The 27744-nt window shown below is 40.8% G+C and overlaps 2 protein-coding genes across 2 annotated transcripts in view; one reads left to right on the forward strand and one right to left on the reverse strand.

Annotated features, from left to right (window-relative positions):
* Nucleotides 1-27744, reverse strand: part of kkv (hyaluronan synthase-like protein kkv) — a 133098-nt gene that overhangs the window by 41948 nt on the left and 63406 nt on the right. Inside the window, exons 14-17 of the mRNA XM_022850806.2 lie at nt 20359-20588; nt 15739-15903; nt 9720-9877; nt 5611-5813 (exon numbers count right to left, since the gene is read on the reverse strand). Of these exons, the coding sequence (XP_022706541.1) occupies nt 5611-5813; nt 9720-9877; nt 15739-15903; nt 20359-20588 (756 nt within the window). The remainder of the gene's footprint in view (nt 1-5610; nt 5814-9719; nt 9878-15738; nt 15904-20358; nt 20589-27744) is intronic.
* CCT6 (chaperonin containing TCP1 subunit 6) lies at nt 25443-27655 on the forward strand. Its single transcript, XM_022850809.1, has 2 exons — nt 25443-26651; nt 26879-27655. The coding sequence occupies exons 1-2, from the start codon at nt 25540-25542 to the stop codon at nt 27363-27365; spliced, it is 1599 nt and encodes a 532-aa protein (XP_022706544.1). The 5' UTR covers nt 25443-25539; the 3' UTR covers nt 27366-27655.

A 27744-nucleotide genomic window follows, 5' to 3' on the forward strand; every position in this document is an offset into this window, starting at 1 on the left:
AGCAGCAGCAGCAAGAAGATACATAAAAATGCAAATGGATATCCTGAATATTCAATAGGCAATTAACGTATCAATTCTAATATAGCTGTTTTAGAAAGCAAAATTTAGTGTGCAACTACAACTTACAATTTAATAAAAATACATAACAACACTAAGATTTTCGCGTAAAATAAGCGATAGATGCATCTACTAATGGCGAGGCTACCTCCCTTGCAGGTATCACTTCGATAACATTATGACAGAATGTAAATTTATGGTTCTCATCGTACACAGAATAGAGCAACAGCTTCAATCATTTTACCACTCATTCCAAAATATGGCCTAAAGAATCAATGCATTGGCCCCGAAAAAGTGCCCAGCTTAACAGATGTGCAAGGCCTGAGAGGTTCCTTCAGGAGAGACGTCTCCTATGGGCTATACTCTAGAATGACATGTATGGATGTTTGGTGGTTAGCAAGCCAAGAGCGCAAGCACATCACAACTCCGGTAATAGTCTCTAATAGACAACTGAAAGCAAACGGTTGCTGCGCACTGCAGGCCCAATCGGACAGCCGATCAAACCTGGAAATGACTTCTGAAGGGCACAACTACAGAGATCCGATCCAAACATGGAAAACAGGGAAATCGTGAGATGTCCATAGGGAAATCGTCCAAAATTCATCGTAAAAATTATACTTGTAACATAAAACGAAGCAAATTATTCGTAAATGCTTTAAGCAATACCGACATAAAGGATGTTACGATTTTCGTTTAAATTATATTATTTGAGTTTACCTGTATAGCAAAGTTTACTGGGAACTTTTCATACAAACACAATATTTAGCCCGTCAGTACGGGCCACTTTGAACGCCGTTATCGGAACGCGTTGTTCTTTAAATTAACAAAGTATACAAACAAATATATTAACGGATCGATGTAACTTATTGAACGTACCACGGTCTGCTTTAGACTACAGCTTAGATATAGGCTAAAATACGTACTGGATTTATGCACGCCGTATCTAGGGGCGGCCTTGCGAATAATCGGACTCGGTAATCATTCAATAACATCGACAGGTTTACTGATAAAAGTCATTCGAATTTCAGAGCAATTTACATATAGAAATATGTACTCTTGTAGAGGTCAATACAAAATCAGAAAAATAGAACCAGCGGTAATTGGGAGCAGTTTTTAATTCATTACCCAAGCTGTCAGCAAGAGAAAAGATGTCACTATGGTCTACTATAGAAAAACACACGATTATATGAATAAAATTGATACCACAAAGTGTCTAGTTGGACTAGAAATAAACAGCTTGAGAAAATGTACGAAAATTAGCTTTGGGCATCATTAAAAGCATTTTTATATTAATTTAATAGCCATAGAATTTCATCACATTTGAATATTAAAAATTAAAGATGGCAGCTACAATAGGTGTTTGCCTACTTAGTTCAATAGATTTTCTTAGGCCCTTGGGTACTATATACAAATAGTTTTTTTTCATTGATTTTTCGTTTGCTCAATATACGTAACACCGTTCATTGAATTATGCAAAATAGGCAAAAAGCAGTTATTTTTTTTTGGCCAGTTCTGGCCCAACTTAGCCTTCGATATTAACTATGTCAACAATTTTCTCGTCGTATCATTACGGAAAACCAATTCGCCTTATTTCCACGCAAAGGATACTCATCTCACCTTAATTAACACCAATAATTTTCAACATTAGGAATAGATTATACAGGTTGGTCCAGTTTGCAGCTATAAGTTGTGCTATTGTCCTTCCTTTTGTAGTTTCCGCATTGGCAGGACGTATTGAAATATCACCTAATGCAATGATGTCTACAAACGTCTTTCATTTAGCAATGAAAATTGGCCCGTGTTCACAGAAAACAATGAACCATAATTTGACGTTCTTTGTTGCGAATTTCCTTTGAAACATGTTTTCATACTGTCGAAGAAAACAAGAATATCTCGAAAGTATAACTAAAAATAAGTAATAATTTTCCTCTCGTTTGCTTTTTTGTTAGCCAATTTCAGGGGTATTTTTATTGCCAACTCCCCCGAGATATTGGTTCGGAGTATTTTCGGGATATCCCTAAAATTCCAGCAATTATACGTAATTCATGAAAAAATTAACTTTCACATAGAAGCATTTCGTGTGCACAATAGTATATAGCAGTACGCGGGAAGTCCCGAATCCTTGTATTTATTCAGTAAAACACACGTAAAATAACAGTGAAATTTAATCGAATCTAAGAAAGCTCTCCAAGTACTATTAGCTACAGCCGTTTCCAGGCTATCACAGGCCACCATTTACCTTAAAACCCAATAGCTAACCATAATATGTAACGAATTATAGATGATATCGATGAGAGCGCTAATCTCAATTCATAGAAAATGCGCATCCTCTATGGTGACTACGGCCTTTTTTTGACAATTTCCCTGCGCTGTTTTCGAAACGATTGTACTTAGTCAGGTTATTAATAGATCCTTGTTTCTCGTGACCCAACCAAAAAAATCGGCTAACATCACCGAGTTCCAGAACATCCGCTTCCTACATTTAGGTAAAATGTGTTATTTCTTTCAACGATATTTTTACAAAAGTTATTTTGTCAACAAAATTATTATAATTGTAACTTAATTAGTTGTTACAAATGGCTGTGATAAAACGAAAGCTGTTACACGTCAGCCCTTAGAAAGACTCGTTTAATATTTATTTCCTCGTATGGGTTAGTTCCGATTATCTAAAACAGATATATAGCATAGATTGTAGAATATTTGTTGGTCCGATCAAATACATACGTATATTGGAACATTTTACATGTTAAATAGTATTTGTTAACGTTTTAAGTTAAGTATATACATTTTACTAAGATAGTCAGCGCTCCTTTGAAGGTAGACCAGCATCAAAAACGCCTTGCTTCTTGATGCAAAACATTTCATCATACACGTCTAGACACGTGTTAAGCATGCAGATCACGCTAGTAGTTTCTAACCTATACTCATCTCTCTGATATACAGCTAATGCTTCGTGACGCATAATTTCGAATTATTCCGAATGGTGCAGACGCCGATCCATTTTCCCATATTGGTACGTTCAGAATCCGCCCAAACTTGAACTTCTTTGACAAAGTCTCTCAGGTACTTTGTGAGTCTTTACGGCAGCTTTACAATCTGCCCCTATGCCCAGTTCTAAATCGCCCTTTATCCAGCTGCCTGTCTCTTCGCGAACTTTTTGGATCGATAGTGATCGCTGCGACAGGTCTGTAGTCATTGCTGAACTTTAAGTTGATTGGAAAAATGCTATCCAACTAATTGTACGTACTTCTATCGAATTGCTAATAGCTCTTTAGGTGCTTAGTAGCTTATCTGAACCGGTAGCGTATTGTGCCAGTAGTGTTTAGGCTGAAGCAACACACGGCTATGGACAGTATATTACTTCTTGTGAACAGCCACAATATTTAATTTGGACGAGTTACTGCTCATAGTGTTAACGGATACATTGCCCTATTTACTGAGTTAACATGGAGAACATTTTCAGAGGAGGGCAATTTTACGTGGTATGGTAACATGCATATTTCGCCGGACAATGAGGCTCATGGTGACGTCCAGTTCGACGTAGGTGGGCACGTACAAACGCGTCGAATTTGTGGCTAGCCGAACATTTAAATGCGCTTCGTTAGAGAGTGACTCGAAATCAACGCAGACGACAATAGATAATGGCTATTGCTATATACCAAAATGATCTAGGACAAATGATGATCAGATTTAACGGGAAATGAAAATACCTTTATCAATAGCAGTTGCACAAAGAATGAACGTACGTACATGATCGACATTAGGTATCGTTCAGTACACATGAGGAAGGTACAGCTGTAGAATGTGCCATTTTGAAACGCTTTGCTCAATAATCACAATTTATAGTTTTCTGACAGTACTCTGTATTTTGCTGGAATACTAAAAACTCAGGGTAACATATCGAAGGCCTGTAAGCCAATCCGGGCGTGGGCTGGTCCCAGCCAAGTCAGAGAGGTTCTGCATGTATACTTGAGATCGAGTAGAGAAATTTTCCTACCCAGCGAATGGCTGCCACGTTCTCAAGATTGTTTAATGGAGACATACATAAGAGAGCATAAAGAACGACCCACATCACAAACGCTCATTCGTGTATTTAGTCTATCTAGCTAAGTGTTGTTTGTGTAAAGGATAGTTTTTATAACTACGTTTATATGGCTAAATTGGCCACTGCGTAGATAATAGTTGTACGTGCATCGAAAGGATACAGTCGAATTGAACACCCACTCGGACGTTCACACCAGTTTTCCGTTACTCTACCCAACCCGCACGAAACGGGTGCTCGTGGATATAATCTTGCCCCTTAAGAATATATTCAGCAAATACGGGCCATCTAATGCGAATCCATCTTTTGCTAAATTGCAAAAAAAAAAAACGTGCACAAATTCACAGTAGTAATTTATCTTCTAGTAGAAATCATCTGTTCGACATCGTCACACTCTCATATTTAACCAAAAGTCAAAAGCCATAATGAGACGAATTAAGGAGAATCGACGTGACAAAGAATACTCTAGTCTGAAGGTTCCTCGATGCGGCTGAAACATTGAAAATCCGTTCACTCCGAAGGGGAAGGGGAAAAAAACAGGGTGGTCTGAGCAAGTAACAGAGTACACAGTTCATATCGTCTTCCTTCCTACGATAATGTGAATTTGTTAATAGTTTAAGTTGAAAAGCAAAACGGAACATTCTTCTATGGGAAGACAACCTTAGTTAGAGTCAAGCAGTATCAACAGGTCGACAATGCGCTCGAAACAGATAACACCGATCGTGTGCACAAAAACAATTTGACACACTAAGAAATGGATGTGGTAAAAATGTATCTACACAACATTAAATCCCAACGAATATATTTTGACTGAAAATCCTGTAAGTAAGTACTAAGTAGACGTACTCTGTTCTGTTGCTTCCACTGAAACACAGCCATTTTGGCCGACTATCTAAGTGCATTGTTGCAGATAGTCGATCTTTACGTTTACTTCCTACTTACCGAGTAAAAGAGAGATCTCAAGACGGACTCTTAGAATAGAATTTGTTTCCCTCTTCGTTCTCTTTATGAAAAGAACAGAAACAAATTTCAAATATGCGACCGTGGCCAAGATAAATCTCGTACAACGAGCTCATTCAACTATTCTGTAATTTTTTCATTTTCTTCACGCTTATCTGGGTCACTTTTCTTTGGAAGCTTTTACTATTTCGGACAGGTATCTAGCCATAATGGTAATGTTTGTTTTTTTTTTTTCTGTTAATACATTCATGGCTTGCGTAAGGCAAATGCTCTACCGTTGCGTGCATATGTACAGATCTAAATGCCACAGCTTGCGGCAGCTTCAAAATAGACAGAATCTCATCGTTAAAAAGCTTTTTAGAACAAATTTTTAGAGTTCAATGTCGTTTCAAATGAATATTGTTATGGCATTTCAAAAAGTCAGGCTTAATATATGATTCTTAGCATTCCTGAGATAATGCAATTGCCACATCATATTTCAGCTAAGCTTACCTATTTTCATTAGGACAACTAGGCCACACTTTCTCTATTAACTTATAAGGTCCACTTACGAATTTTCTTGTTGAGCGAATTTAGCGAGTCGGCTATCGAGGCCAGTTGAAGCTTCTCTTCTTGGTTGCGTGGATTTGAACAGATCATGCACGTGAATAGGTTCGTCATGCCGAAGATGCCTTCTTTGTCCTCGCCGTTGAAATCGAACAGGCCAAGCAATTTTCTGTTCTTCTTATTCTTCATCTCTTCTTCCAGCGCTTTCCTATTTGTGGGATCATTGACAGAGGGGCATAGAGACCATTAACAATACTAACGGACAGCCTAAAGAAAAGTCCACTGCTCCGAACCTTCAGCTCGGAACGAGCGTTCGTAAACGAGTCTGCGTAATGTGTCTTTAGCCGTGAAATAGGTACGCTTTTGCGTTCTTACCTAGGAACAGATCGTCATGTACCAGCTGCCGTTTATTCTATGTTTGCGTCTGATACTCTATATCGGCACTGTGCCACAGGAGTTATTGGCACGGACTCGAGTAAAATTAAATTGATGCAATATACCTTTGCTATTATTTTATATACACGATATGCTGACTAAAACATTACAAACGCATTCAATAGTATAGAAGTTGCAGAGATAAAAATTAAAGCTTACAAATCTTTTCGTTTGATGTCTGGCCACACGATCAAGGCTATTTTAGTTGGGTCCTATAACTTCCCTTTGAAGAAAATAGCCTTTGGTATTGCATTGCAATGTTATTCTATGTTCGATTAAAAACAATGTGATAAACTATTCGTGTTTTGTCTGCCTTACTTAATTTTTAGTAAATACTGTGAGATGCGCTAGGCCAACTCTTTCTACATATAATGAATACTAAATGCCTAGAATATGTGTTATGCGTACAAGTGGAGACCTATCCGGCCTCACCCTATTACTAGTCCCTTGCATTTTCCTTTTGCAGGATTTGATGACGTTGTTGTAACATGAAAGCCATGTCTTCTTGTTGGAAACACACTCCGCGACAACCAAACGAAGTCCTGACAGGATATTGCTCAGATAAATTTTACGAGCCAAACACGTCTTTTCTATGTGACAGGTCCGGCCGAAACTGCAACTCTTGGCAGTGATAACTTTTAGGCAAAGTCGCAAAGGTGAACCCTGCTTGCCTTTAGAGACATTGGCAAGTGTTCAGCATTGATTACAGGTGTAGCACAGTGAAGTAATAATAATGTAACTACAAGCAGTATAACGATACGCTGGCTTCGATGTTCGCGTTTGGCATTGCCAACAGCAGGCCAGCTAACTTTCCATCTTCGTCCTATCTTTATTGAGACTCATCAATACTTGTACACCTGCCTGTACAGGAGAGAAAGTCAAAAGAAGCTGCTCGTTGGCCAGTTGTAAGCCTGCTTGCCCGTGCTAATGTGTTTCTAATACAATCCTCGAAGAGATGCTTATGCTTACCTATTTATTTACTACGTCACAGAACCCTACAAGGCGATAAATGGATAGTTAAGGGTAAAACTTGAATATTTATCTTGAAGCTGCGGATACTGTGCTGTTAGTCCGAAAAAGAATAGACTCTTACGTTTACTTAGATAATTTGTTTAGATGATAGATAGTTTGTTGTAGAATATTGTTTAGAAACTTTTTGATGAAAAGTCTTTTAATATAATAACAATATGATGAATTAATTGGCAGGTATTGAACCGCGAAACAACGGTTTGTATACGTCCGTCGAAATAGCTTGATCATACGGTAATTCCACCAAAACAAAATCGCCGAAGTATCCATCTACCATCTCCGCGATTATCGCAGATATTATTAGATCAATTAAAAACGTTATCACAAATTGTTTCACATACATTAGAGTATTTAGAACACTGCATGCCCAGCTATATTCGTCGACCTCGATCGTTCATTTCACGCTTGCTTAGATTTAATTTGGCTTAAAAATTAAGTTAACAGAAAAGCTCTGCTCCAAATAGGTAGTCTGCTTGCGTGTTTCTGCGCTCGCCTGCTCGTAAATAGTTCGATCGTGCGATTTACTGGTTCTGCTGTTGCTGCTGCTGCCGCTGCTACCGAACTAGGGTGGCGTTAGAATGAAGACGTAGCAGGCTTAATAAGGTAACGGGATAGAATGGGACAAGCCGAGTTCCAGCATCGGCAGCATGAGAAACAACAGGTGAGTACGGTAAAAAAAGACGACGTCCGGAAGTCGAAGAACCAAAATTTTATATTACGCTAGCTTAATCATCTCCGCCTCTGGTTTGTTGTTATGCTAAGCTAACACTGACCTGGGTAGGGCGGTTGACTAGGAACAGGACCTAGAACTTCTTTATGTGGATGATAACGGCGGGCATAATACCCAATGGCAAGTCCTCCTGGCGCCGCAGAATCGGCCAACGCCTACGTTGGTGACCGAACTGGTGCTGTGGCAGACGACGCATCCCCTTCAAACCCATCCCGCCTTTGTCTCATTTCCCTTTTTCCTTCATAAAGGAATCAGAAAAGCACGCCAGCATAGAAGATAGCTTGTTTTTCTTGCTTGTTCTCATATTCGTTCCAAATCATTTTGCTGTTTCTAAGCGCGTTTCATGTACAGAATAACATGGCCTGGGCCGTAAGGAGGCGTTCGAAGCCCCGCGTTTACCCAAGTGGGCGCCCACAGCCTCGAATTGCTGAACGTGCCCGGAATATTATGAACTTGCTAGCTGACGGCCACTCGCGTCGCTATCGGGAACGACTACTCGTGAAGCGGGAGCACACAAGTGGATTTCTGGGCCATATCCGCTGTCCTTTAGGTTAGTTCCTATCTTTCAGTCTGTCTTTGTCACCGTTCCCTTTTTCACTCAGACGGAAGTCCTTTTTCGTTCTTCCTCCCCCAAGCTAAGCTTTCAGTTTGACTCACCTCCGTCCGCAGCCTCATCTAGTGCCCGCGTCGTGATACTACTCTACGTTCGCGCTGCAGAGCGAGTCCTCCAGCTTGAGATAGGGTAAGCAGGGGTTCCCTGTGTCCCGCAGTCACAGCACCGCTATGGACAGCAGCACGCCAAAACCGCTGTCGGAACTCTTCTCCCGCAAGGGAGGCCGACTTTTCAAAAGAAATTGCTGCCAGCAGCGGCAGAACCACCCCAATCTGTTAAGAACAGCGCTGAACATTGTCTTCGTCTGCCGCTTTTGGATACTGAGCGCCCAGAGGACACTAGTTGTGCTAGAAAGCTTGGCTCTATACTGATGTAGGTCCAATTACCGCTCCCGTCCCTTTGTCCCTCTGATTTGCCAGCTTTTTCAAGGTTCCGTCTGTCGACGCGACTCAATAGAGAAAGACGTTGCCTGCCGTTGATGATATTACAGCAACTGCATCCTGGTAAGCACAATTTGCCAGTAATATCGTTTAACTTTCGAATCAAGATTCGCGTGAGAGCTGAACGACAGCCCAACAGATGACGACGCACGGTAACTTGTAAGCGAAGAGAACGTTTCCTTAGAGTTGTTATTGTACTCATATTGTACTTTTGCATTTATTATGCTTATGGCAATGTTGTGCACGAAGGATCAAGTTAATGAGCGCGTTTTTATTCGCAGACGCATTAGATCAAGTGTTAACGATGTATTTAGGTTAGTGTTATTGTTGTTGATGAAGTCCACCAAGGGCAGACCACCTTTTTGTGAGTCTCGCGAGGGAACTTTACTTCAGATAGAAAAAAAATAAAGTAGGTCTGTATAAATATTTATACAAATAAAGGGGTTTCCTTGCGAAAACGCCGGAGTCTACTTAGGCTAGAATAGATAAATCCAATTTTCTTCACAGAATGGTTAAATAGTAGGGCTCAATAGTTCTTTTTGTGCCAGAAGTACTGGTGGTGCTGAACTGCATTTTCAGACTAAGGTTGAGAATATCTCGCCTCTGTACTCTCTGTGACAGTAGCAGGCCTTGAAATGGACTTGGGCTCTTCTATACGGCAAGTCGTAAACTTGCCTATGTGTTTTGTCTCTTTAGCACCTTTTGGAGTGGTAATGTTGAAAATTCGCTCGAACTATTTTATCAGATAATTAGGAGCGACCGGTGAATCCCGAAAACAGATATTTAGATTTCAAACGAGGATGGAATTCCTCCTTTCATATACTTTTCATATACTATGAGACAGTTCGTTTTCATTGTTATGCATACCTCTCTTCATCGAGTTCTTTCTGGGTCTTCTTCTGAACGGTTTCGCGGGTTCCCCACGATACGACATTGAGGTTGATGAGCGAGTACAAGATAAGAAGGAGGTACATTGACGGGATAGACAGGAAATAGAGAACGCCAGGCATTACGCAAGAGAACTCCTGAAACGATATATCCGGAAACCATTTTTGTATTGTTACATGACGTCATGTTGTAGTCAAATAAAAAAAACTTGGCTAAACATTTTATATTCTCTATATTTTTTTCATTATTGCTGTTTCGCTAATATAAATAGCTACGGATACAACCAGTAATACGTGTGGTGATTATTATTAATAGTTATTTTTAATTTTTCAGATAAATATAACAATTATTTAATAACAAATACAACCCAAGCAAAGCTCTTTTATAAAGGCATTTAATTGATTTTCTACATTCGCTACGTTATTGTGCAAACGAAATGTCCTCATCCTACCATACCTTCGAATATCCTAAGATGACCTCGTAGCTGGCCGACGATGGTATTTATGCTATGGCCACCGAAGCAGCTACAAAAAAATTGACTTGTGGACTAATTTAGACCACGGCAAGACCTCTTTCGCTAGACTATGCCGCTGATTAGTATCCCTGGTCTCTTCTCAAGCGACTAGTGAAATGGCTATAATACTTAGAGGGCAACTATGGGTTCTTCGAATATATACATGGATAACGAGAGGTCAAGATACTCTACTTCTATACTTATATCGAACTCTGTATCACGTCACTGCGTCACGGCAGTAACTACTACAAATGTAACAATACCGATGGTATAGAACAGCAACAACAGTAGGGATATCCGGGATATAAAGAAAAATCGGTCATTAATCTTGTTGCAGATAAATGCGACCACTTGGTCTGATGATACCTATGAGTTACATTTTGGCAGAATGCTAAAATCTTTGCAGGCCTCAAAGTCTGTCAATAGGTTTCCCTTGTGGCTACTAAAATCCACCAAAAGATCATCAGTCTCTAACGTTATGCGCCTCGACCTACTGCCTTCATCATGGCAGATACCTCTGAAACTTTTAAAGGCATTAAACAAAGGTTAGAATGCCTTACTTTTCTTATTTACACTATGATCGTCGTCTGCTACGTTTTTTCCCCTTCCCTGCCTCCTTTGCTCGAATTTCGCATCTTCTTATTTTTTGCCTCTAGCTTCGTTGGCAAGTGCGTAAAACATGTACGTTTAATTCATCTTACGCCCACTTGATACATTCTTCGTTCCCCTGCTATTGTTGAAATCAGAAAGATATCATGATAGCCACACCGACGAAAATCGCCTCTCCATAACACGTTCATGTACGAACAGATTTGTTTCAAATACCCCGCTTGTTTCCGTTCTCAGCAGCATAACGTATCGGCCGAACGAGCGCTTTGAACTAATCAGTATACGTAAACCAAATTGCAGGGGCCGCGAAGGCAGATATGAACGTCTTTTGCATTCGTACCCAAGTAACGGATATATAGTCTAGCTTCATTACATAACACCGTTCGGTAACTATTTTTTTCGAACGGAAAGACGACTATCACATCGATTAGCAGATGAGTTATGCACCCCCAATGCCTCTTTCAGGTATAGAAAATACAATCGCCAGTTGCCTATTCCAGGCTAGAAGGCTTTCTTGCTGCCTTATGTGCTTAGCCAAGTCTAGCCTATACAAAAACAATGACAAACACATCACATTTAGCATAGAGTATCTTTTGCATTCTGTAGAAATAAGTTTATAATTTTGATAAATATACGAGTGCAAGGTGAGGTAAATATTGCCCCACCAAGAAAAACATTGAAATGTACAATTAGGAAATCTCTAAACTTCCAATCGTGTAACAAGCGCGTTTACAGCTGAAGCCGTATCCATGTAAATTAAAGACCTTCTATAATGAGTTCTTCAATAATAATATGTCTACTTTTTTTTTTATGTCTTAATTTATAGCCTTTGCCATTGCAAGCTCATTCGGTTTGCAGCGAAAAGACTGGATAATGTGACCAATGCTGTTGTTGTGACAACATTAGTCTAAGTGCAGTGTATAAGCGATTGTGTTTGATATAGCATGGGTAGGTACTGCGGCTTCAGCCTGACACGTGACTCGGAAAAATTACAGAAGAAGCAAGATTATTTTTAAAAAATGCTCACGCTGCTGTGTTGGGTATGGCAAACAAAAAGAGGTTCAGTCCATTCGGGCACCCGTTCCTACATAAGCGCAAAGTAGGATTCGCCTAGTTTAATTATTTGATACGATTGCTTATTTTCTGGGTTATTCTACGTAATTGCTTTAGCTGTGCTCTAAGTGCGACAACTTTACTGAATATGCAATAAGCCGCTTCCATTACAATACCTCTGGGTACCGCGCTATAAAAATAGCAAATTGCTTATTTAAGGACGGAGATAGCAGAGTCGGACACAGACGCAAAAATCGCGGCATCTGGAACGAGCAAGGGCAGATGGGGGTTCAGGGGCAATAATGTGTAGTGCATTGTTCCGTCGACACATGACATCGTGACGAATTCACTTTTGGCAAAAAAAATGATAAGGTCGTTCCTAGTATTCGAACCCTTCGTACACTACACCAAAGAACGCACTGCACGATATCTATTAGAAACAAACTGTTTCTTAAATCAAGAACATCTATCAAGACACTGCTTTGGTGGTGCTTGTACCTAAGATGTGCTCTTAGTACTAAAACGGAAAAACAAAAATGTGCTTTTGTTTAAATAATAAATAAAAAACATGCCATACTTTTATGGTGTATTTGTGGATGCACAAAGGCAGTGCGCCGTGCGGTCTGTACCACGCGGACGACAGGTAAAAGTCCCATGTGCTTAATTAAGTAAGTTTCAAAATAAGACACGATTTTTTACGCCCAACCATTGCCACACAAGCCTGTTGTAGTTATAGCCTGTATCATAATGTTTTTCTTTGGCAAGAAGTAATTTATGAAAAACAAACTCGAACAAATTTACTTGCTTGATTCTGATTGCAGATCCATGTATGACGGCCTTGCCCAACTGATGACCTACAATTAGCTTATAGGCACAACAGCCAGTAGGTCCTTCAGCCCTTAAATTCACCTTGCTAACACTGTAACACAAACGATTCCAGCCATCTTCCCATATCACGCCTGCCTATTTATTCTAACTTATCGCTTAAAAGAACAACCCGCGTCTCGTTCCCTCTAAAGTCTTGTATTGTTTCATACTCACACCAGGCCCCACTTGCTTCGTCAGACTTTCAGGCTTTCTCCTTCTTCAAGTGGCCGTCGATAGTGGATTGTACGAGACTGGGTCACGAGTCTGAATCTCTGGATCAAACAAAACACTTAGCAGTGCTCACGTTCCGGTGAGTGCTCCAACGAAGTCGAATTTTAATTTATCAGCTTTTTAACAATCTCTTGCTAAATATACGTGCTGTCTCTCTCTCTCTCTCTTTCATTTCCTTATGCACTTGTCTATCGTCGACTTGGCTATCGGCTAATCTCACCGGGAAGGGTGAAGCCGTAAGGAGTAGGAGCTTCATTCATCATCAAAGATGAGGCTGGATCCAGACGACATGCATCAGGAATATTCGAGATAAAATACATACGAGTAAGGCCTATACAGTGCCAAACAAAGTAGACAGCAGAAAGCGCCCATCAGCAGGATTGAGCGGGGCCACGAATTGCTTATAGAGCTGTAATCGCGTGGATGGCTGTCGCAAATCTGTGTATTCCCCCATACAACCGCTCCTAGTTTTGGCCGAGGTCAAAATCGTGCCGAGCGAGCTGACTGACGTCACTTAATTTTGCTGCACTCCACGTCGAAACCATCTCCTCCTTCATAAACACGAACCGCGTTCAATGTCGGCTGTTCGAGTACGAGCTTTCGCCGCTGCTTCATTTCAAAAAACTTACTGACTTCAACTTCAGCTCAGTGCGAGTTTAAGACGAAGTGTTACGCGCACATCTCACGACTCTCCTTTATCGCAAGAGCTTGTCACGCATCGCGGGTCGCTCTTTTTTCAGGCTTTTCGTACCCTACGTTTAAAAACAAGATCTGAAGGGCTGGCTTCCTGGTTGTTCTGTTAGCCGGCTTACCGTCGCTTTGGGGAGCCATGGTGACTGTCGATTCGTGTCGAGTCTATCGACTCTAGGCCTTCGATGACTTAGGGCGATGATCGCGTCGGCAGCAGGACGAAGTAAGCGTCGACAAAAACCACGGATGACTTCGCTCCTTCGGTCGAGGCGGCTGTCATCGCCTCTTAATATAAACATATACCTTCTTCTATGGTGTCAAGGAACCACGTAAGCAATATGATAGGTCGGCCTGGTTTTGAAACAAGCAAATCCAAAAGCCACACCGGGCGGTTTCCTTCTGCCCAAAAGCGCCGAACAACATCCCGTTAAGTTGGGGGTTCGTTCGAACATAAAGCTGTTCCACACGAGAGTCACGAGGATGTATAGACAAACGGACACCGAGAGGCGGGTTGAGAGATGAACCGAAAAAAACCAGACGTAGACATATATGGGCGTCAGTCACTATTATCTTATAATACTCTTCGCTTCTGTTTCTACTGCTGCTGGTGTTACAGCCGCCTACAGGCTGCCCGTCGATGATACGAGAATAGAGAGCGCGAGCAGGTCACACACAGACAGACTCATGCTTATCCAAACCGAATGTCCAGGACATCTGGATCTTCCTTCAAACCCTGCCACCAGCGTCAAGCTGCCTCGTTTCATTCGTCAGATCTCGGAAACAGTTTTCGACAGTTTTGGAGAATGACGAAGAAATGTCTTGCAGCCCTTATGTGTCTCCGCTGTTGCCGCTGCTTCGGCCGTCATAACGAGTAGACCAAGTCGAGCCAACGGGAAAAACGGCGCCTACAATATAGCGTTCGTCTGCCCGCACTCCACAGCTGACGGGAAACGTCAGTTGTCAGGTCTTGTTTGTAGCAGGTGGCTATGATACGCTGAAGTACACAGACATTTTTTTGTGTCTGAACATTGGATGGATGAACATTGGGTCGTCACTTCTGGTAATGAGAGGAAAAGGGAGCATCGCGAGCAAAAACTGTGCACGAAAGCGAAACCTGCAATGATGGAGATAGGATGACGGCATGGGAACGTAGAAAATGATTAAGGGAAATGCATATAGCATCGGAAGATCTGGGTGTCATCGTGAAATTTAGATGTAGGTATGGATGATAAAGTGTATCACGTACGCACTTATTGCGGGTACGGGTTATTACGACATGCTGATACCGTTGTGACAGTAATAGGATACAACGGTTGCTGGTTGTACAACCAATTGACTTGGACCAATGATAGCATGAACGAAGACCATTTGCAATTTTCATGCCTGGAATTACTTCCTTTGCAATTATATCTATAATATACTTTGCAGGTGCGTCAATATTTCTGTTTTTCAGCTCACGCCTACGCTGACCCAAATCTATCGGCAGAATCTCTTTGAAAATGTACTATAGATATAATATATATATATTAAAAGCTTTTTTAATTAGATATAATATATATAACATTTAAAGCTTTATGTATGGTCAGACTAATAGATGTGCCATATAGAGCTAAGAAGACGATTTATATGTCTATACATTTTTGAGTTTAGAGACTTTTGTAGTTTCGGTTTGAACACGCTCTGAAACACGGAACATTTTGAAAAAGTTGCCTGAAAGGTTGAGGGTGCTTATCCGGTATCAGTTAAAACAGCAACGGATATAGTTATGGAAAAAAAAGGAACAAAAAAGAAGTGATGACTGTCAAAGTGTGAAACGACTTTTCCTTGTTGCTATGCGTTGGGTACCCGTCTGCGATAAACAAGAGCAAGAACGTCTAATAAGCGAGACTAATAAGACGTTTGTATCCTTTTTAGAATCGAAGGCAGTTTTACATTGCGTGAACGTCTCAAACATGTAAAAAGCACTGCTAACATGTTGTTCTGCATACGTTACTTAAGGGGTGATCTGCATTTAAATGATAGATAAATACTGACCTGTGGATGCATGAGTGCCGCAACGACCATTGAGCCCGATAGCGACAGAAGGAAGATGGCTGAAGGTGATCCGGCACCGTCTTCGGTGATCTGGATTGCCGTACCGACCATCACAGCCATCATGAGCAAGGCGTAGCCGGCCGATAATATCTGCGCTATTAAAATCTGAAAGTATTGATATTAAACATAAACAGCACCCATTGGGAATCATATATATTTGACCATTGAATAGATATAATGCAATTGGTGTTTAAGTAAACACAGAATTCAAATGAACTTTGACCCTCTTGTACTAGATCCTAGGACAACAATAATGCTCGTCTGTTTACGATTAAATTTCTGAAATATACATTTCAACTTATAATATTAAGTATTTTCAATGTATTAATTTTGCAGCGTACAGGTATAGCGAATTAAAATTAATGGTTGAAAAAAATAGTTGTTACCTAGCACGTGGCAATATTCTGGCTTATGATCCATAAAATACTGTCTATGTATGTCTAAAATCTGGACTCGCTGTCATAAATAACCTAATGATGGCTTTCGCAAACAAACAAAATCATTTCAACCAAATCCTTATCACCGCCTGATTGCATGGAAGGCTCTGCCTGTTGACCTGCATCGATAACTGAAATGTCGTTCTTTGTGATCCCGTTTCAACGGAACTACTTCAGTAGATGAAAAGGTCCTTTAAAAGATCATCTTAAAACAAACATGTATGGTTCTTAATAAAGCGGTAATAAAAGGACATTCAATTAGGTGAATGATATTTATCTTCAGTAAAAAAATTTCATTTTGTACACTCTTGATTACAAAGACATTTAGATGCTTATACAACAGCTTTGTCGAGCTCATGTCTTCAGTTGCGCAGATGTGTGGAAGGTAAAGATGAATTTACTATAGGAAAAAGCAGGCTTATAAATTACTAGTTAACTTTTTCGGCAGTGAAAGCCTATTTCTTTTTAACTGCAGACTTAGATCTTACCGAACTGATACTTTAGTTTCCCCTTCCGTCTTCATGTACTGTGAAGAAAAACTTCGGTCCTCTTACCCCACGATTCTAATGAGGGGTGTGTATCGGTACTTCTTTCTGCAAGGGTTCTTGACCAGAGTTTATCCCCCGATTTGGCTCGACCAACTTGAAAAGCTACGTAAGTCAAAGAAAATATAGCTTATCCAAGAACAAATTCTGTTGCTTTGCGTATTTCCCTCTACATGTAGACCTTATATAATGAACCTATTTAAATTGCCAGATTTTAATGTCTCAGCAGATCTATACGTTTGTTTTCGTCTTTAATGAATTTACAGTGCAAACACGAAAATCACGATTCTATACTCAGTTTTAATCAACAATACTTATCGACCCCATGCTGAAGCGTTGTATATAATACAATGTCTCGATACTGTGATCGTGGGCTATATTCTGTGTTTTCCATTGATAGAAGCGAGACATCTGTATCTTCCACGGTACCGGTGTGTCGCGGTATACGTAGTACGTGGACATGCGGCCTTGCCCATACGTTCGCTACTGTCTATTCTGCTCAAATACAAACCGCATCGAGACCGAGCTGCGTATTACTATTGTGACACCTAGCTATAGCTGTCCACAATGACGGCGTAATATAAACAACAGTTGCAACGAAGAAAAGCAAGCAAAGTCCTTATATAAGTGTATATATATAGTTTTGTTATAGGCAAACTCTGGCTAAGCGGTATGGCCTAGATCGGACACTGTGCGATGGTCATGGCTGTCGACCCGCCCGTCGCATAGGATTGGGCCAATGTTGACTAACAGCATTGCCTTTCTCCCGTTTTCAGCTGCGATGACGTCGAAGGATGGGCAACGATTCGTGCACTTTCTTTGTTTTTCGCAATCTATCGCGTTCCGCTACCCAAACTCCGGAAGGAATGGGTTGGCAAGCGCTCTTGCTGTCGCGCTTGAAACGCGACCGCTACCGTCACAGCGCTCCGGTTCAACGGAAAAGAAGCAGAATCAGAATTGCTTAGATAAGAAGCCGTAAACGTCCTCGGGGACCCCTTGTTCGCCTGCTCGCCTCGTCCGTCACGGTCGACGTCGTTGTGCAGCAACGAGAAGATACGGCGAAGGGTCACGCACATATACGAGCGTAGAGACTAACAGCTCCTTGCCTGTACGAGTCAGCAATTGGCCGCCAGCTATCTGGCTGTCCTTGAACTGAACATTTTTTGCTCATGAGCGAACTTTCAGCAAAAACCTCCTTTTTCTCTATATATTTGGGGTCTGCTCAGTGGCGTTTTTCGGATGGTATTCCGTTTTCCCCAACGCGGTCAACGGCAGAAAGCTGACTGCTGGCACTTGTAGTCTGACAACCTTCCACTGCCCGTTTCAAGCTGTACGAGTAACCCAAAAGATGCGTTCATAACTACGAACGTATTAAACGTCTAAAACGTCGAACGAGCACGACGTGATGTCTGTACGTCTGCCAATTTTATCAGGGCGCCAATGGACGCTGTGAGGATTCGGAGGACGAGGGCGCATCCCTTACACCGCAATGGTAGGCAATGGACGATCGAACCGATACACCTAGCCAAAAATAGGGTATGATGACTACAGTGAATCAGAGGGTCGTAACACAGCAGTAAACACGTGCATATATACATATATATATATATATATATAGAGTGGTGCAAAAGTTACTCGTACGTTTGTTAAACTACATTTGACCGAGCAGCAAGAGTCCATGTCATAAAAGTGATCGTAAAAACGTGAAGCTAAAACTACGAAGTTGTCAAGTAACTTTTTCTAATTATCGAAATGCTTTTGGCTCACCTCCAAAGATTGAATTTCATATTGCACGCAAATTAACAGTAGACATGCATATTCAGTACACAATGGCATGTCGGTGTGCACAAGTAGGCTATTAGTAGATGTACAATAGTCGATCACTGTTTTCAATCCTTTTGCGTCGTAAGCATTTTTTTTTTTGAGCATTTTGAGCAGCCCAACTAGCTACCCTGCAAAAATGGCCAGGTGACCGCTCCGCATGATACAGTGATATACGTACGGAGCATGTGACTCTAATACGGCATATATTTCAATATGTTTTACATGTAGCAAGTTTTCTAGAACTAATTTTAGAGTCGAAGCAATTCGTTAACAGCCATAAACGATCTCACGGCATTTATTTCACAGATGGAAGCCGCTTTTGCCGTAGTGTTAAATGATATGATGATGCATTTATGCTCTCTTAATGAGCAGAAACTTAAGTGAACCCTTTGCGCCTGCACATCGGATGTGGATAGCGGCCCGTTAGCCGATGGCATGGGGCTTATACGAATGCTCTTTTTTTCTACTACTTACATTGCTGCCAATTTCATCAGGTCTACTTTGGTTTGCAGTGTTTCAAGTTATCTTGTACGTAACTGAACGTACAGGATTGTATCAAACTGTGGTCACACGAGCACTTTATCTCATTCGACTGAACCTGATAACAGGAACTTTTATATACTTTTAGTCAATAGCTCATTTGCCTGTTAGTGTTATCCTATACTCGAGAACAGCGTATAGGGTACGTAGAAAATAGAACTAAAAGATATAAATAGAAAATGGTTTGTGTCAACTGCGAGATTTGCCGATCTGATCTGTGATTCTCACGTATTTATTCAGCGTTCATTCGACCTACGTCATTTTTCTAGAATACTTCTCCAAATCCATGGAAAACCAAAAAGAGTTCGAGACCTATCTTCGAAATATAACCATTGTTTAGAGTCTATATTAAAAATGTCAAGTAACATTAGCTTTTTTTTTTTACTTAGTAACATTTATGCCGATATCACGATTCACAGGTACGCCAAGTGAAATCAAACAAGAAGACAGTTAATTGAGAAAAGTCGTCCTAGTGTAGGTTTAAATAGCATTATGCTCGGTGATTGTACCGTCCCAAGGGACCTTTTTTTCTTTGAGTAAAACTTCAAGGAGTCAACACGAGCTAATGTTTTACTCTTCAGATTCTGATAAGAACTTTTTCTCTTAATCGAACGTATTGTTGGATTTAAAAAACTTGTTGAGGATAACTCGTGTACGGTTTAGGTCCCAAAGTCAAGCGAATGCCAGTTACAATCGGCAGATCGTAATCGAGGTGAGCAGCGCTTGCGTTGAATAGACACGTGGGCCAGGAACCTTTTTGTTGATGACAAAACGTTACGACAAGAAGTATATGAAATGTTAAGTTAAACAAGTGACATCAAAATTACATATATAGATTGGCTTGGCGAGAAAGCTATTGTAAACTTAAATTTCTGGAAACATTCACACGTTCAACATATTGAAGAAACAGCCTGACTCGAAAGGCTTATTCTAGACGATGGAGGTGCCATTGTTTTTAAAAACATATGTGGATGCACATGATTCACTTCGTATCATACAGAACCACATAGAGGCTACCTGGCCTGAAATGGAATATTACGAAACCTTGTCCGATAGGTTCTCCAGCTAGCATTACGAGGTTTCGCCGGCCTCGGCACGGTACGATTCTGTCCTAAAGTCAACTTACGATGCGTGTGAGAACTTTTCAACTTGTTGTGTCGTTCAACAAATTGTTGAACGTAAAAAAACTAATAGACAGATAAATTTCGACTAACCTGAACGTCGTTTTTCATTGTAAAACACACCACCATAAAGAACAGGATGGGTATGAAGTTGTAGTAGAAGGAATCCCAGTTAGATATCCTGAACGAAGCAACCATAGCTCCTACGAGCATAAGAAAGATGGTGCCAGGACCAAGGATCGTTCCGACCATTAACATGCCCTGATAAATAATGTACGGCAGTGAGATGTTGTCGTTGATTGCTACTGTACGTTTATAATCGCCTGTAAGGAATAGTTTGAAAATACGTTGTCAGCGGATTAAGATAAAGCGTTTTAGATTAACGTTATTATTGTTAATGTATTATCTATTGTATATTTGCATTAAACTAATTTAGTTTGCTTACGCCTCTCATCAACTTGTTCCTACCAATTTCATCAATGTTAATCAACATTAATGGGAAACAGCTGCAAGAACAAGCGTTATTGGGCAAATCTAACCAGAAGGAACATAGCTTCGACCCAATTTGACCCGTTCTCATACTTTCGGCTTTTGATTCCCGTGAAAGCGGGGATCAGTAGAAGTGGAGACGCAGGTTATACTATGATCCGAATGCTGGTTGCAGTGGAATTGACAATAGGAAGAAAGTTACGAACAAAGGAAACGACGTTTGTAGCATGCCGACGAAAGTCTTACGCCTCAATAACATCTATATGTTGAATTTGACGCACTTTTCCTTAAATGATACAAGTTTAGTGGATAATTAGTTAAGGTGATTTTCTGTTAATCCTATCAACCCACTATTAATGATAATGAAACTATGCGATGCGTTCAAGATAAAAAAAATTGTAATATTTTACTGCTTCTTGTATACCGTAAATATAACGAAAGATAAAGTAAAAAATGAGGATTTTGAATTATTGGAACATATACATTGTCCGGCCCAGGAGATGATGTCCTTTAACGAATATTCTCCTTCTGCTTCAGCACTTGGTGCAGCGACCGGCGTTCGCATACTTTTTAAGCAGTTCCTTCCTAGCGAACGTCACGATTTTATGGCTAATTGAGGTTTAATAATCTATGATACGCAAACTAATCAATTGACCTAAGTACATTGATGTATTTAATTCTTCGTGTAAGTGCACAACATCTACGTTACTGAATCTATCCACGGACTCATGCAGCCTTCTTCGAGCATCGTGCTCAAAGTCTTCATTCGGCACCACCGGGTTAGTTGTACTGCGCTGGCCTATAAGTACTCATTCTCTTGCCGGTGCTTTCGACTTATGGAAAGGCATGGAGATCATCTTAAATTGTATTCGGACTACGAAGGAAACTGCCTGAATATCAACAATGTACATAATTATATTTGATCATGTACATCGAGTTACGAGAGCTTCTATTTGTTGCCGATAACACGGGTCAAAAATTTCCTAATAATACTTTAAAATATCCTGAACCAGCGGCTTGAACGATCAAAGATACTGTTTTTTTTTACAATTCCAATAATGATAATTATTATTATTTTAGTTGTGTAATTCCAAAGCCAGATTATTTTCTGCATGCCTATGGCACCAGCCATGCTCATTTCAATAGCTCCTTAAATCCCTCATCCAGACTTCACATCTGAGCAGACAATACCGTAGCGATACGCAATATGAGGTCGCTTCGTAGAGTGAAATTCTTTAAACTGGCACGTTGAGCCTCTTCCTATTTAAAACGAACCACCATTTTCTTTTTTTAATTATGGTGTGCCTCCAAACAAGCCAACCTGTGTCTTGAGCCTTCCCTGTGTTTGTCAGTATTCTTTTTGCCGTTATATTCTTGGAGGAACTACTAGTTTTTGCATCAGTTCATAGAAGATCACTGCTGTTAGTCGCCTTCCTCGATCTATTTATTTTCAATTCAAGACTCGAACGACACCGATCGCGTTATCGAAACCATAACCTCGATGATAAATGCGTAAAAGTCAATGGATTACGGGCCCAATTTCTCACTTCTGATCCGACCGCAGCGGAAGTGAGGTTGCTGTTTCATATCTCAAAGTCTACTCCGTGCGTTTTAGGCCTTTTTTTTTTTAAAACGTACCGGTTCGGCTACCTGTTTGAGCGTAATAGCATGCCACCACCGCCTTACCACGCGCATCTATCCGTCTGTGGCTTTTAATATTTGTGCGTGTGGCCATATAGAGCCTAGTAATCACACAGAACTGCACACAATAACTAATATCGTTATCAGAAAAGAAGCTACGTTGTATTCGACTAAATATAAGACTGCAGTATACAGAGTCAAGGTCTGGATAATACAGAATTAGGCAGTCGTAGGTTAGACAATTGATACAGAGCTGCTGAAAAAAACAACTGCCATTCGCAGTACGATAGATACCAATAGAAGAAAGAACATTCTATAGGCAACTTGTAATAATCACAACAGTTTTTGGCATGTTTAGCTGAATCCTCACAGAAAATGAGTCACGGCATTAACCAAATGTGCTAGTGCCCATCGAACCTGGTCAATTCTATCCTATCTATTTTTGTTCCACTAGTAGTACTAACCAGGATTCTATTCCTTCTTTGTGTAACGAGATGCGGAGTCAGAAGCATAATAGTATATGGTAGTAAAGGCAGTCTTAATAGACGATCAACCTGTTTGAATGGATGCCGGTCAGACGAAGGTCAAATCTAATATCCGTCACCTGCTACCACCGCACGCACAAGTGGCGATCGAGTGTAATTAGCCAAACAGCAGCAACAACGTCGACGAGCTCGGTCGTCGCACTCGACCACCGAGCTCGCCGACGTTGTTGTTGCTTCTACCCGTCTTTTGTTTTCGACCTACCCTAGACCAGGCTGACCCTAATCTTTTGCTGTTACCCTGCATTTCACCCTAACAATTTCGGTATTTCTTTTCTTCTCGTCGCTTTTTGTAGGGAAAGCATGGCCGAATCGAGAGTGGCGACCCCCAAATGCGCAAACTTCTTCCCTGTTCCTTCAGTAGCGGGCTCGACGCTCGTGCTTGGCACCGAATACAGCCCGCCCTCGATGTCTACGTCATCCACTACCCATTCAACTGCTAGCTTATTGTTTCCAGCTTGCTCGAACATCTCTGCTTATTGCGATGTTCTCTGAAGTAAACAAAGAGTCGGTTTCTACGCCTTTTGTGACTCAACATGTCCTTGTGATAGCGCAGAGGTAAAGCCTTTACCTACGAGAGTAAGTGTAGGCTAGTAAGGTGGTTCAGATTCGAAACCAGACCGAACATCAGACCTACATAACAAAGATAGTAAAAAAACGTAGTACGGTATATGCGTATCATGCGTGTCAGGTGAAACAGATGAGGTGCATTACACTGTGTTTGAATGAAAAGCCCTTAGAAAAAGGTGCAGAGACATATTAGGAGGTAGATGTTGGACCATCGTCAAGATCGTTGTGCTTGATCGTATGCTTGAATCTGCAAACGGATGGATTGAAAAGCAACTTTTTTCGGAACCATTATGCGCAAGAAAGGAGAACCTGAAGCAACGAGAGGAGGAGGTTTGGGGACAAGCTTCACGAAATTTGAAAAGAAGAGTCAAAATAAAGAAATAACCCTCTTTTTCCTTTTCTTCAAAAAAGTTGAAGTATTGTTTCAAAACAGTTCCAAGCCTCAGAGGAAATAACAACGAGGGTAGCGGGTGCTACCGTGTTTTGCACCGTCAAAGTGCAGTTTCATCCGTTTGCGGCGAGTTCCATCATCAGACTCATCAAACGGACTATAGGAAGAAATAGCACCAGATGTGCAAGTCGTACGCAAATGCAGTATTATAAAAAAAAAAGAAAAAATATCGAAACCGGCTGTAGGCACGCTATGTTTAACGCTCAAAAACCAATCTTCTCAAGCAATGCTTAAAACTAGTGTTGGACGTAAAACTCGACACATTTACTTAGCATTCCGATATAACGGTTTTCCGGCATCGCGGAAGTTGATCGCATAGCTAACTCTCTGGTTGATAGGGCCAGTGAGAGAATGAATATACTTGATGGATCGAAAGGGCCAACCCTATATAATCTCCTTGGGTATCATTAAGTAGCTCCTTCTATTAGCTTACGTGAATCTGACAGCGATCGAAGCTAACGGTAAATGTGAACGCAAAACGTATATACGCTGACCGAGGACGGAAAGAGAATCCGCTGTAAGTACGTTTGTAAATATTGCGTAAATCTTTCAAGTGTGTGTTAATAGGAAATATAAAATTATTTCCAACCTTAACCTTATTATATTAACCGGCTATGTCTTTTCACATCCATATTAAGATGAATATACAAAATAAATTTATAAGCCAAAAGTTAATGGTTAATTTGATGAGGCACAATAAATTATTTTTCGAAATGTAAATTTTTTATAAAAATCATGTAAAAGTTGGCTTCATTTCAGCATGGCAAGCGACTTATATTGAGTGCTTCTTCAGAACTTCGACTTGGCTTATGAATTAGTGTATATTATTAACAGGGTGTATGTACGATAAGCAGTCCGACGACCTCTATAACTGAAGCTTTACGATACGATAAGTATCAATAAATAACGGAACGGTAAGTAAAACTATTATAAATTAACCAAATTAGGCAAATTGGTAAAATAAAAATCAAAGTAATATATATAATACTAGTATAAAATTTAGCATAAGAGCTTATATTAAACAAACTAGCGAAAATAGTATGTATCTCGAATGGTAATAACGGTAGCACTTCTATATGTGATGTTTGTAGACTTTATAGCGCCCCATATGATTTACTTTCCAAATCTTGATTTATAACGGGCCATTTCGTGCAGCCGGATTGCAAGAAGGTTTTAAATCCAGTTGTATCGGCCCCCTATGACCAACATCGCTTAGACCGCTAGAAAGAGAAGTAGCCCTATCTCTACAGCATACGCAACACTCAGCCACTGCGAGCACCACAGAACGTTCCAGTCTAACTTGCCTCGATGAAAATTCGGTTCAAATCTGCGCGGGTTCACGTTTTCGATACCAGACATCGACCCACTTTGCAGAGAACGTATTTGGTATTTTGAATGGAAGCGGTTCCGTCCATATTTGGAACCGAACCGACTAGCCGCGTGCACGCCGCTTCCTTGGCATTTCGTTCACGAGCCTGGTAATTTTAGCAGCGTTGTTATTTATTCTAGAGTCTGCAGTGTGTAAAGCGAAGTGTGATAACTGAAATAACTTACGCTGACAGAAAGTGTAGTTCACAAGAGATGGCAGCGCTTACAGGACTAAACCCGAAGGCTGAAGTTGCTCGGTCTCATACAGCACTGGCTGTCAATATAAACGCCGCACTCGGATTGCGGGATGTGTTGAAAAGCAATCTCGGACCAAAGGGCACGATGAAGATGCTGATTTCGGGCGCAGGCGATATCAAAATCACCAAGGATGGTATTGTGCTCCTTCATGAGATGCAGATACAGCATCCGACAGCTGCGCTAATTGCTCGGGCTTCTACGGCTCAGAATGATATTACTGGTGATGGGACGACATCGACAGTATTGCTAATTGGTGAGCTGCTTAAACAAGCCCACCTTCACATACAGGAGGGTCTTCACCCGCGAGTTATTGTCGATGGGTTCGATCTAGCTCAGACGAAGGCGCTTGAAGTGCTTGACCAGATGAAGCTAACCCAGCCAGTCGATCGGGAAATGCTTCTGCAGGTAGCACGTACCTCACTGTCGACGAAAGTGTACAATGAGTTGGCCGAGCACCTCGCTGAGGCTTGTGTCGATGCCGTTCTCGCTATTAAAAAGGATAATGAGCCTGTTAATTTGCATATGGTTGAAATAATGGAAATGCAACACAAGACCAATAAAGATACCAAGCTTGTTAAGGGCCTTGTACTTGACCACGGATCTCGGCATCCTGATATGCCAAAGTTTGTGCAAAATGCCTATATTTTAACCGCAAACGTGTCCATGGAATATGAGAAGACCGAGGTCAATTCCGGCTTTTTTTACAAAAGTGCCGAAGAACGTAACAATTTAGTGAAGGCCGAGCGAGAATTCATCGAGAAGCGTGTGAAGAAGGTTATTGAGTTAAAAAAGCAGGTTTGTGGCAACGATAAGAGCAAAGGTTTTGTACTTATTAATCAACAAGGCATCGACCCAATGTCGCTTGATCTATTGGCCAAGGAGGGTATCATGGCTCTGCGCCGAGCAAAGAGACGTAATATGGAACGCTTGGCATTAGCGACGGGTTCTACTGCTGTAAATTCCGTCGACGGCCTTACACCGGACCTGCTAGGGTTCGCTAGACAGGTTTATGAACACGTACTTGGCGAGAACAAGTACACATTTATCGAGGGCTTAAATAATCCCAGGTAAACCCTATATATTTGTAACTGGTAATTTGCAATTACTAACTGCTAATTTTTTTAGTTTTCGTTTATATGTTCTCTCGCAAATTTGTTAACGTGTAGTTTCTAGACTTTCTTTACTTTTTTTGCTTGCTGTATATTTATTAAGTAATCCACTATTCAAGCTTTTATCTGTAACCGGTGTGCTTCTTGAACACTATACATTTTTCTGTGTGTTTTTTTTTTAATAGGAGCGTGACTATGTTAATTAAGGGCCCGAACAAGCACACCATAAGTCAGATCAAGGATGCAGTTCACGATGGACTACGTGCGGTTAAAAACGCTATTGAGGATGGGTGCGTTGTAGCGGGCGCCGGCGCGTTCGAAATTGCTGCCCATTACGTATTGATGGAATACGAGAAGGAAGTGAAGGGTCGGGCCGTCTTTGGAGTTCGGGCTTTTGCTGAAGCTCTACTTGTAATAGTGAAAACTTTGGCCGTCAATTCCGGCCTCGACCCTCAAGAAACCTTGGTTAAGTTACGAGAACAATATCACCGAGTACGACCTCTACCAGTCGGGCTTAACCTTTCCACTGGCGAACCCTGCGATCCTGTGGCTGACGGTATCATAGATAACTGGAGCGTACAGCGTCAACTGATCTCCGCCTGCACCGTGATCGCAAGCAACCTACTACTTGTGGACGAGATAATGTTTGCCGGAATCCAACAGAAGAAGTAGAACAGAACGTAGCATACGAAGAACATCTGATCTTGATGAAGCCAGTTAAGAAGGAGGACCACAAAAGCAGGCGCAAGACAACTACAAGCGCATCGCATTTTTACAGTTGAAAACCAGACATGTAGCATAAACGCTAACGAAGAATGTATTTGTCTATAATAAAACTGTAAAAATATTTTTCTTCACTAAATTTTGAAATTCAATATACTATGTCATATCTATCTTTGGCACTTTCATCGTAAAGGTGTAACTTATTCAATGTATTAATTAAAACATGTCGTTAACAATGATTGTCTTTTCTTCTATTTGACAAAAGTTTGTAAGGTACAAAGATGTTTCTTGGCACATCCGTTTTTGAATATCATTTAAGCTATAAGCT

The sequence above is a fragment of the Varroa jacobsoni genome, unplaced genomic scaffold (assembly GCF_002532875.2).
Source record: "Varroa jacobsoni isolate VJ856 unplaced genomic scaffold, vjacob_1.0 scaffold_1489, whole genome shotgun sequence".
NCBI classification, from domain to species: domain Eukaryota; kingdom Metazoa; phylum Arthropoda; class Arachnida; order Mesostigmata; family Varroidae; genus Varroa; species Varroa jacobsoni.

Coding starts and splice junctions, on each gene's coding strand:
- CCT6 (XM_022850809.1), top strand. CDS start 25,540: ATGGCAGCGCTTACAGGACTAAACCCGAAGGCTGAAGTTGCTCGGTCT. Junction 26,652..26,878: donor GAGGGCTTAAATAATCCCAG/GTAAACCCTATA, acceptor TTTTTTTAATAG/GAGCGTGACTATGTTAATTA.